This window comes from Eptatretus burgeri, chromosome 1 (assembly GCF_056783735.1).
Source record: "Eptatretus burgeri isolate ZD-2024b chromosome 1, Ebu_testis_v1, whole genome shotgun sequence".
Taxonomy (NCBI): Eukaryota; Metazoa; Chordata; class Myxini; order Myxiniformes; family Myxinidae; genus Eptatretus; species Eptatretus burgeri.
Genome location: NC_140961.1, coordinates 42,341,731 through 42,354,230, shown reverse-complemented (window position 1 = coordinate 42,354,230; position 12,500 = coordinate 42,341,731). Strand labels below are relative to the sequence as shown.

General features: G+C 42.9%; 1 protein-coding gene across 1 annotated transcript in view; it reads left to right on the top strand.

Moving 5' to 3' along the window:
• The window catches only part of RHBDL2 (rhomboid like 2), a 25,725-nt gene that overhangs the window by 8,553 nt on the left and 4,672 nt on the right, over positions 1-12,500 (top strand). The window contains exon 4 of the mRNA XM_085850968.1: positions 2,324-2,573. Within this exon, the coding sequence (XP_085707094.1) occupies positions 2,324-2,573 (250 nt within the window). The remainder of the gene's footprint in view (positions 1-2,323; positions 2,574-12,500) is intronic.

Below are 12,500 nucleotides of genomic sequence, written 5' to 3'. Positions count from 1 at the left end.
TAGTCAAACGAAACACGATGAAAAATTGAACAACATGGAATGATCTTCAAACAAACCCCCTATCTATTTTCTTGGTTATCCACCGGCGGATGTTTAGTCTCTTAAGCTTATCGGCCTCACCATCAGCCGTGACCTCTCCACAAAGCAAGGCCAGCAGCAGACTGGGCATCCTTTGTTAATTCAAGTTTTCCTTTGAAAATTATAGCTACTCACAGACTACAAGGCATTTGTCCATATCTCAATGGAGTACTGCTCCCCACCATGGGCTGGTACTGCAGCATCACATCTGTCTCTTCTGAATTCTGTGAAATCTAAACCTCTCAAAATTATTTGAATCTCCTGTAATGAGGCTGAAACACAAGGTCTGTTGCTCTCCATTTACAAGCACATCGTTGCATGCAGTTCTGTGCTCTGGAGCACAGGCATCATCCCAACTGACTGGAAAAGGAGCGTTGTTGCCCCTCTCTGGAAAGGGAAGGGTGATTACCAAGACTGCAACAACTACAGAGGGGTGATGCTGCTCTCAGTGCCGGGTCTTTGCTAAGCTAATTCTTCAAAGGGTTTCCACCATCTGCTTGAGCACCAGTGCCCAGAGCAGTTGGGCTTTACACCAAAGAAGTCAATGATTGATCGTATCCTTGCTCTTTGCATCCTCACTGAATGCAGATGAGAATTTCGGCAAGGGCTGCTCACAGTCGATGTTGATGTCTGCAACGCATTCAAGTCAGTGAATTGAGATGTCCTCTGGAGGATTCTCGGTCTTCGTGGGGTGCCAACAAAGTTGATCGATCTGATTTCTGAACTATACTCTGGTACAGAGAGTGCTGTGAGGTGTGGTGGTTCCATCTCCGACTTATTTCCAGTTATTACTGGAGTTTGTCAGAGGTGTGTACTGGCCCCTATACTCTTCAGCGCTTGCATGGACTGCACTGGAGAAGATGTTGGAGAGATCAAGCTGCAGTGCATCGATTGGGAATGTCAAGATCTCTCACCTTGATTTTACACATGATGCATTCATCCTTGCAGGGGTCCTCAAGGTACTTAATGAAGAATCAGATCCATTGGGATAATAGGTTTCCTGGGTCAAAACAAAGATCCAGGCTTTCAATGACATCTTGGATGCTGCCATCTTGTTTGTACTTGTTTGTGGTGAGGATGCTGAGGTCACAGAGATATTCACTTACCTTGGCAGTGATATTCATGTATCCGCAGATTGTGAGCCGGAGGTCAATAGACGTCTGGGTTGGGCCTGGGAGTCATGGATTCACTGGATCATGTGGTGTGGCACTGTTGTTACCTGTGCAGGAAGACAAAAGTATGAGTCTTCAGGTCCTTGGTGCTTCCAGTCTTGCTATATGGATGTGAGACTTGGACTCTGACAAAGGATCTGAGATGAAAACTTAACTCCTTCGGTACCAGGTTTCTTTGGAGAATCTTTGGCTATCACTGGTCAGACCTTGTGTCCAACAAACAGTTGCTGAGAGAGACTCAGATGAGATTTGTAACCTGTATAGTCTGTTTGAATGAGCTGCAGTGTATGGTCATGTGGCTCGTTTTCCTGACACTGATCCTGCTCACGAGATTCTCTCAGTGAGGGAGCCTCAAAAGTGGAGAAGGCCACGGGACAACCACATGCCTCATGGTTGCAGCAGGTCGATCGGCATCTCAAGGAGATGGGGATGGGCCAGGCTTCTGCCTGGAGGATGGCCAGACAGAGGCCCCTGGAGTACCGATGGAAAGTGGACGCAGTGACGCGCTGCTCCGGCACATGCTCCCATACTTAACTTAACCTAACAGGCAGGTCTATGGTCTGATTTTTCCACCTCTTCTCCAGCATTGCTCCCTCTGCTCTCTCGGTCTCCCAACTCCCCCAAGCATCTCCAGGGTGCACTTGATCTTCCATTAACTCCCTCCTGGTTAAATGTCCAAAATCCAGGTTGTTGACACACCTCAACTCTTTTATTCCTCACTGCTCTCCTTTATGAAATCACCTTCCAGAGCCTATTCGGTCTCATTCTTCCCTCCTGGATTTCAAGCAAGCAGTGCACCACCATATCTTGTCATCGCAAATTCTGACCCATGATCTTTATTACCCCATTTACCTTTTCTAACTCAACAATTTTGCCCGCTAGTTTCAGTGTTACCTCCCTTCTTCCCTCTCATCTTTTCTTGTTCATTCATTCCCGAATGTTTGTCCAACCGTCAGTTTTATCTTGCTTTTAAATGAGCCTTACTCCTGCAAAGAAAAAAAACCCAGAAAATGTGTTGAGTCCACTGGGCTCCTTCACCATTTGTGTGTTCTTATATTTACTTGTTCCTTCAGCTCGGGGTTTTTATATACTATGCCATCTGGAAACCCCAAAAACAATGGATCACTCTGGAGAACGGAGTGTGGGACAGCCCATTCATTTACCGGCCTGACCTTCGCCAGGAGGCATGGCGTTTTGTGTCCTACATGCTTGTGCACGCGGGGTACGTCATCCATGCGAACTCTCTGCCTCTATACAATGTATCTGCTCAGTGCTCTCTCAATATCGTTAAACAGACGGCAGCTCAAAGAGTGCTCATTGTGTGTTGATGATCTCCCAAGGGTGAAACGCAAATTGTGGAAGCTTCAGAAGAATGATTCAAAAATCAATCATAAGCGAAAAATAGTTAGTAATAAATTAATCTTTGGAGTCCAACCAGACTTAGTGGCACAATGGTTAGAGCATGTGCTCTGAGTCTGGGAGGGCGATGGCTCTAACTGGACCCTGGCTGAGTCAGAACAAAGACTTGTAAATGGTACGTACTGCGACATTACTTGATGCTCAGCATTTAAAAAGAGAGGACGGATAAACAACCACAAGTTGGCAATACTAGCGTCGGCTTTGATGGGCCAAATGGCCTCCTCCTGTGTTGCAGTTCCTTGTTAGGGAACTCAAAATATTATTACCTCTGCCACTAAAGGTGGAAGGAGGTTATGTTTTCACGCCTGTTTGTTTGTCTGTTTGTGTGCATGATATCTCAAAAAATTGTAGACGGATTTGAATGAAATTTGGTGGAGAGGTTGGGCGTGCGACAACGACAAACTGATTAGATTTTGGTGAAGATTTGGATCCGGATCCGACGTCTAGAATTTTTGAAGTGATTCTTCACTATTGAAAGATAGGGCCAAAAATGATGTATAGCACGATATCTCAAAAGGTTGTGGATGGATTCACACGAAGCTTGGTGTACAGGTTGTGTGTGACAATGACAAATTGAATCCATTTTGGTGAAGATCCGGACACGAGGAATTTTTTAATTCTCAAAGTGGTTCTTCACCATTGAGAGATAGGGCCAAAAACGATACTTTATCCAAGCAAGATATTCTCGTTTTGTGTTTTTAATTAATTTTCTGAAACTTGTGGAATTTGTTTTTCACTTGGAAGTTGCGGGATACGATGTGTAAATAAAGGTGGGAAAAGTCTGATTTAATGGAATTTAATTCCAGGCTAGAAGGCAACAAAAGGTGAAAATTTTGAAAGGGGGTGTAGATTTTGTCTCAGCACTGTATATCTTTACAATTGATTTCTAACTTAGGCTTCCTCAAAAAAGTCATGTACTCGTTTTTATTAACGAAAAATGCAATCCCTGGAGTTTCAGCTCCATACATACATACATACATACTGTACATACATCCCTACATACATGGTATGTATGCATAAACCATAGCTCCATTATCGTATTATATATTATTAATAAATACAGTACTGTAGATATTTGGAAGGATTGTGTTTGCATAAAACGTTCCTTTTCTCCAATCTTTGTTCACGGAACAAAATGCCCGAAGATGAATGACGATATGTGTGATTCACTATCATGCACCTGGGCAAGAATTATTTAAATTGGTATTTCCATTCTCATGTGCAAAATTCATTTCCTCGGGGTGTAAATATGAAAAGATGCTGTTCAAGCACTAAATGAAAGTTACATAAGACATCATTTGTCATTGTTTTCGTTTTTGAAAAAATGCAATAAGTCATATTGTTAAATCCTCCCATGTGCTCTCACTGCCACTAAAATACATTGTCCTTCATTGTTCAAACTCATGAGATCATTTCACTTAACTTTCCCAAAAGGCATAATCGCATTAAAATTAAATTATGTGTATAAAACATAACAGTTTGCCAAAGTTCGTCAGTGCTCTTTGAGAGAAATGAATTGGAGTTTTTCATTTACAATACATGGGCATATGCTTGTTTCTTCGAAATGATTTTTCAGCAGAGGCCTTTTTGACATTGCACAAAATAGTAAAATCTGGTCAGAATCATCAGAGATGCGCAAACAACACTTCCATGGTGGTGCATGCAACTCCATGAGCATCATAATCATTTACGTTTCTCATTGTTACTTAGCAAATGAGTCAATGTTTGAGAATCCCACACAGTCAGTTATCAGCACGGTTTTATTATCATCATTCTGTGTACTCGGTCCTGGCCTTTAACTGGCTTTCAAGATGGTGGTTTAGTACTGTCTTGTGTTTCTCACCACTGCTTCATGTTTTTCCACAAGCCGATCAACAATATGTTATTTCTTTTGCCTCGCCCTTTACCCCTGTCCATCGGCTCTGATTAAGGGGAGCCTGGGGGTTTGAGCCGCAACCCCCCAAAATAATCATACTCGAATGGACTACAATAGTGCAATAGTGTCACCAAAATAAGTGGATGCCAAAAACGATAATAATGATAATAATAACTAGCCGGGAGGCGACGATGGTTCGCGGCCATTATTGAAGAATGCCACGATAGGTACAATTGAGTTAGTGGAAGCTTTTGAGGAAGCCCTACCGTAAAAACCTATCTCTTTTGTCAAAATTGACCAAATCGAATCGGATTTTTTTATATGTTGTACTTATGGACATTACGCACAGCTTCTAGGAAATGAAATTGCGAGAACAAAATCGAGAAAAACATAAAAATAAATAAAAAGTTCAAGTCGGACGCCCCTCACACAAAAAGACACAACGAGACCATGATATCTAGCTTGTGTCCAAGTTTCATCAAGATCGCATCAAACGTCACGGAATTATGCTCTGGAGAGAGTCACAAACAGACAGACACACAGACACAACGAAAATAGTGGTCACTGCTGGTGCCCGTGAACCAATAATGGAGAAAATGTTTGTGTGTTGGTCTGTCCAGCCTCTTATGGACATATAGGTGGCCAGATTAAGCTGAAACTTTCGTCGTTTTCTACAAAGCATAAGGAAGAGAACAGATGTATCTATTTTTTGTAATTAGTTTCTATATTTCTAAATATATTTTTTTGTGTATGTAACTTGTGATTAAATTAATTTTTTTTCTTTTTCTAAAATTCAGATCATTTTTTTCTTTCTTTAACAAGTGAGAAATGAGGTCATAGCCTGCCATGTAAAAAAAACGCTTAAATTGTAGACAAAGGTTGATGGGGAAAACTTTCAAAAAGAATACATGAATTTAGTGGAGTGGTGGTACACCAAGTGGTGGTACAGTTTTAATCATGAGTGAAGCACATCTTACTCAGGTGTGGCAGAGGTAACAAAAGATGCATCTGGACCACATCGTGATTAGCATTCGATTGAAACAAATCCAATGGAAATTGGATGATGTTTAACAAAATTATCTCAGGAACGGGCTTAGGGAGGATATGTGTATTACATGCGTGCCGTGCGTGCTGTCGGGCTTGATTAAAGCTGACTGATCATTTTTATTCGACATATGATTCCATTTTTCTGATCCCTCAACGTGAGTAATACTTGACTAAAACAAACCCATTGAAAATCTGATGCAATAAAAACAAACCTGGGCAATGTATAATCAGCAGAGGCTTACCAGAAAACCAAGATGGCGGCCATATTATTTTGGCTGGTTACCATTGTTGGTGGAGTCAAGCGACAATTGTGGGTGGGGTCTGGCAGCTGTCTGACCCCCAACAAGAACCACAGCAACAACAATAACAGCAACAACAACCACACTAAGCTCTTATAGACCTGAGGCATCACAGGTAAAAAAAAAAACACTCGATGACTAAAGTGTGTACATTTTCGAATTTTTTTTTCTTCTAAATAGCACACTTTATGAAAGTTTTTAATTTTTTCTTTTTCTAAACATACTCACAAAACAAACTAAAATGATCATGTCTTACCCCTTTTTTGCAAAAAGGCTGCAAAAATGTATTCATGCAAGAAAGTAAATTCGGATGCATAAAGGAAAGCCTCAGGCAGAGCAAATGAATCTCCGCAGAAATGAAGGAGTAAGTTGGAAAATGACAAACTGGCAAAGCAACATTCGAAAACAAATGCAACTCAATCTGAATTTCAAAACCAAACTGGAAGAAAGCGGCAAAACAATGAGACAATGCTGAAAATATAAAGCCACAGAACTGACACAAGCTCGACGAGAGCAAAATCAAAAATCTATGGAACAACAACAAGCAAATGAAACAGAACAAACTCAAGAGCGATGGCACAATAATCGTCAGGCTATTATAAAAAAAAAAAACAACAACGCCAAATTGTCAAGATCAAAGCAAATCAAACGACAATAAATGCTCCATGAGACAATGATGTCAATCAATTTTGTGAAGCAACTCTCCTACCAGGACATGCCCTTGGGCAGCACAATATTGGAAACATCTTTGAACAGTGTTGTCAATACTGTAATGCATTTAAGTGCAATGATGAATGTGAATCGGTGTGCTGCGGCAAAGGGAAAGTCAAACTTCAACCATTTGCTCTACCTCCTCCCCAAATGATGAAATACCACCAGGGCATACAGCAACATTCTGGCACTTGCATCTATTGGTTGTCAACAGATCAAAGTACATGGATTTAATCCTACATTTACAATCCAGGGTAAAATTTATCACCCCCCTTGGATCACTCAAGGATAATTTACTTAAAAAGAAAGTTCTGGAAAATTTTAAAGCTCATTCAGCCACTATCGAATGGCAAAAGAAAGGACTGACTTGTGCTCACATGTTGCTCATTCTTCATGAGACGTCAAAGCCACGAACTGCAGAAGATATTGGCAGGATTGTGTCAGCAGAATTTCAAAAATCCAGAATGCTAAAAAATCATGACCGAGAGTACGATTCATGGCCCATGTGGAAACTACAATCGTAAAAGCCCCTGCACAGAAGAAATTGGACAGGACAGAAGATGCACCAAGCAATTTCCAACATACTTTGAAAACCACACCATTGACCGTGAACATGCATTTTCAGATTATAGGTGAAGATCTCCAGAAAATGCTGGCTTCATACACGCAATTATAGTGAAAGGAGAGCAAATCACTGTGGACAATCACTTTGTTGTTCCATAAAACCCTTTTCTCTGTGCTACAATGCCCACATAAACAGTGGAGTACTTCACTTTTTTTGTATACCATATCAAGGCTCGTATGAGAGCTAACACACAACGCACAGCAAGGGGGGGGGGCATGAGACAAGAGGGGTGGGAGTGGGAAGGACAAAACAGTGGGGAACAGAGACATTAGGAGATCTGTGGAAGGGAGAAGGATGGTGCGGGGAACATGGGGAATACAAGATGGACATTACAAGGACTTTCAGGAAGGAAAGCAGGAAATTTGAAGGAGGTGGGTTTGGGGTGGATTATCGGGGGTAGAAAAGATCGAGGTTTTGGATTGGGGATGATAAGAGGTGGTGGTGAACAGCTGTTTTGAAGGCCTGGAGGGAAGAATGGGATTGCACAGAGTGAGGGGGGTTTATTCCAAAGGCGGGAAAAAAGAGGAATGAAAGAGTGAAGGTGAGCAGCGATTCAGGATTTTGGTAGTTTTACGAAAAGGGGGTTGTTGGCGGACCTTGAGCGCCCTGCGGAAATATGGAGGGGGATAAATCCCAGACACAGCAGGGGGGGTGAGACCGGAGAGGAGACGGTAGAAGACAGAAAGACCTCCGACCTGCCTGTGGTGAGAGAGTGAGAGGCCCAAAGACTCAGCCTCATCGCGGGAGATGCCAATGATCTGAAATGCCTTGGTTTCCACAGCTTCAAGCTGAGAAACGTGGGAGGCAGGAGCACTAGCCCAGAGGGGAGAGCAGTACTCCATCAGGCTGTGGACAAAAGCTTTGTTTGTGGTCAGGAGCTCAGGAAGGACTTTGTACGATGGAGGTTTCCCAGTCGGCGACTGGCTTTGGAGGCCAGGTTGGAAATGTGGCTTTCCCAGAACAGATTATGGCAGATAGTGAGACCCAGAAGCTTGAAAGAAAGGACTTCTTCTTGAACAAAACCTTGAAATAAAGGACTGTTTGACCAGTTTGTGATTTTACCCAAATCTGCAGTGAGCGAAGAAGCTGCTGCTTGCCGGTCTGAGGGATGACTGATGGTACGGCAGAGGGTGGAGTTATCAGCAAAGAGATAAAGAGGCTTTTCCGGAGAGTCGGAGAGATCATTGATGAAAACCAGAAAAAGAACAAGGCCCAGAACGCTGCCTCGAGGAACTCCAGCCTGGACAGGAAGAGGGAATGAAAGAAGTCCATTTATGTGGGAAGTCCATTTATTTATAGGAGAGGAAGTCTGTGAGCCATGAGTGGAGATGGCCTTGGATACCATTGGAAGAGAGTTTGATGAGCAGGGCAGGGTGCCAGACCGTGTCAAAAGCACGCGATATGTCTAGGAATATGGCTCTGATTTCATGTCCGGCATTGAGTACCTCCATCCATTGTTGGGAGAGCAGAAGCAGCATATCCAGGATAGAGTGACCTGGTCTGAAACCAAATTGATGATCGGAAATCAAGCCATTGGAGAAGAGGAAGGATTTAATGTCTGAAGCGATGATGGATTCCATAACCTTGCTGATGATTGGGAGAAGGCTGATTGTTGTGTAGTTGCAGGGATCTGTTTTTGCACCTTTTATGCAGGGCAGTGATGTTAGCAGATTTCCAAGCAGATGGCAGATGATCTTGAGCAAATGAGAGGGTGAATAGAACAGAAAGAGGGTGAGCAACAGCAGAAGAGCAGGTTTTTAGAACATGTGGGCTGATGCTGTCTGGACCGGTTGCAGAATCTGAGTCGAGGTTTGACAGCAAGCTCTCCACTTTGTCAGAAGGAAAGGACACAGAGTCCAGGGACAGTTGGGTGCGACTGGGTAAGGGGGGTACCGAAAGCGATGGGTTTTGGATGCAACATTTCAATGCAAACACCGAGTTTAGGCATTCAACCTTTTCACGTGCGGTATCAGCAGTGCGGCCATTTGAGGTAAGGTAGGGGATGGAGGGGGAACATACACCAGAAACAGATTTGTTTAGATGCCACCAGGATTTGGAGGAGGGAGAAAGGTTTGATAGTTCAGACTTGAGATTAGAAAGATGTTGTTTTCTTGCTCTCCTGAGGGTAGATACACACTTGTTACGAGCTTTATGGAAGGAACTGAGATTACCCTCAGTTGGGTTTGCTTTCCATGAGGCAAAGACGCGCTGTTTCAGGACAACTGCCTCGCCATAAGCTTCAGTGAACCATGGACGGGAGGAAGGGAAGGACAACTGAAGATGAGAGGGGAGAAATCTGTGCATGAGGGAGAGCACGTTTCTGTGAAAGAATTCCCAGGATGAGTTTATGTTGGAAAATGTAGCGATGGGACACCAGTCTAGAAGTTTGATGGCTGCTTGGAGACGCTGCCAGTTGGCTTGAGTGAAATGCCAGACTCGACGGCGGTGAGGTGGATCTCTGATAACAGTCAGAGAGATGTCCACTTTGACAAGGACGTGGTCAGAAGAACCGATTGGAGCAGAGAAAGAACAGCAGATATTTTCAGGGAAATTTGTCAAAATCGGATCCAGAAGAGATAGAGTACCATTGGTTGAGATCTGGGTTGGGAAATTGACCGATTGAGTCAGTCCCAATGAGTCACAGAATGCTTTTGATGAAGTGCCATGACAGGTGAGAGAGGTACCCACACCTAGCCAACTGGCGTGATGAAAATTGAAGTCACCACATATGAGGAAGAGAGAGTTTGGATGGGAGGATAGAAGTTGGTCCATGTTTTCAGATAGTGAGGTGTAAATGGAGTCATCACTGGTGGACGGTACAGTACACATATAAACATGAGGTGGGAGTGGAGGGGAATCCGTAGCCAGTGGTATTCCTAGGGGCATGTGGGAGTAAGGGCAGTGCACGGAGAGTGAAGAAGAGAGCAACTCCTCCACCAGGACGAGACTCAGGTCTGTCATACCGGAGGAGGGAGTAACCAGGGAGAGATACTTGGGAGTCAGAGACGTCTTGAGGGAGGAAAGTTTCTGTTCGGCAGATTATGTCTGGTTTGTCAGTAGCAACCTGTATGGAAAGATCTCTAAGGTTTGAGCGAAGCCCCCGGATATTTGAGGTACACACTGTTAATGAAGAGCGAGGGGAGGAGGCTTTGGGTGCAGGGGATGGGAGGGGAGGGGGAGAGTAGAACAAGGGAGGAGGGGTTCAGAGAGTTGTTGAAAGAGTGTGGGGGATTGCAGAATAGCTCGGGGAGGGGGCCGGATGAGGAGGAGAAAAGACTCTGTGGTGCTGGAGGAGAGCTGTCAAATACCTCGACAAATACACCACCAAAGGGTCTGACTTAATGATATTTACGGTCCAAGGTGAAAATGGTGAAGATGCTCATGTCAAAGATGAGGTTGAAGCTTTTGTGTCTGCATGTGACATTTCTCTTAATGAAGCCTATTTGGACAATTTATAAATATCATATTCATTCCAGAAAACCACCTGTTGAAATACTGCAATGTCACTTGCCTGATGAGCATTTAATTATGTATGAAGAGGGACAAGAACAAATTTCTGCTGCAAGAGGTGTACCCCAAACCAAGCTCATGGATTTCTTTCTTTTAAACCAGCGTGATCTTGATGCACGAACAATACTCTATCCTGACCTTCCCAAATACTGCACGTCAAACACTTCATGTGGAACAACAGAGAACGGAGATGGCAAAGATGAAAACTTGGGCCATTGGATGAAGACCATCACTTCATTTCTGATACTTTTGGGCATATTTCAACAAACATCTCATTAAGGAGACAACGGTTTGAACTATACTATCTCCGCATGCTGCAACATCATAAAACAGGAGTCACTTCATTAGAAGACTTGTGTACTATTGATGGTGAACGTTGTGAAACATTCTAAGATGTCTGTGTAAAACTTGGACTCCTTGAAGATGACTGAAAAGGATAGAGCAATGGAAGAAGCCAATCCAAACAGGTTTGGGCCTCAACTTTGGGATGTATTTGCAAGTATCGTCCTATATTGTTGTCCTGCTAAACCATTGGATTTTGGGGAAAAATGGAAGTACCAACTTCAACAAGACCTGATGCACAAGTCAACACCAATGTCTTCACTCCTCATATTGAACATACTGTGTTGCTTCATCTGCAAGAAAGAGTTGAACAAGAGGGAATAGACCTTCATGTCAATTTCACATTGCCAATTCCTGATCCAAAGATTGTGAGACAAGCTCAAGTGCCAAGAGTAATTCGTGAGGAAACAGACTTTTATACACAAGGAATTGAACTATTTGTGCAAGAAAATTTCTCAACTCTCAATCCAGAACAAAGAATTGTCTATGATCAGGTCATGGCATTAGATACATCTGAACAAGGAAAAACATTTTGTCTCAATGCAAGTGCTGCTCCTGCGAAAACATACACTATAAATCTTATCCTGTTAAAAGTTCGCTCTAAAGGTAAAATTGCCATTGCTACTGCCATATCTGGAATAGCTACTACTCCACTGGAAAATGGTCGAACTCTCCATTCAAGATGCATTGAATATCAAGCAGGAATCCACATGCAACTTTACCAGAAGAGATGTCACTGGCATAGTGATGCAAAAGGCTGAAATTTTGGTGATTGATGAAATTTGTATGGGCCATCGCTACATATTTGAATGTCTGGATCGTTCACTCCAAGAAGTGTGTCAGAATGAGCATCCTTTTGGAGGACTTTCCATTTTGTTAGCTGGAGACTGGAAACAAATCCTGCTAGTCATTCGCCATGGTGGACGACCTCAAATTGTGGAAGCAACATAAAATAATTCAGTTCTTTGATCACATGTTTTGGAGCTCCAACTTAAAACAAACATTAGAGTTGCTAAGGCTGGAGGAAATTCTCATGAAGCCGTGTTTTGCAAGTACTTATTGGATCTTGGAAATGGACAAACTCCTGTGTATAAGTCAGTCGGCCCATTTCAGACTCAAATTCCAAATCAATACCTCCTTCAGTCTGACAATTTGAGTGATCTTTGTGATATTGTTTTTGATGGTCTTGAAAATAACCACAGGATATGAAATGGTTTGCAAACTGTGCAGTTATTGATCCAACAAACAGTGTTGTTGACTTAATCAATGCATTAATTATGGAACACTTCCCTGGAGAAGAACAAGTTTTCAAAAGCTCAGACACAGGAGACATTGAAAGGATATTTTCAATATAATTCACTATCAGCCTGAATCCCTCTGCATTGCCACCACATTTGCTCAAGATGAAAATTGGGTCCTGC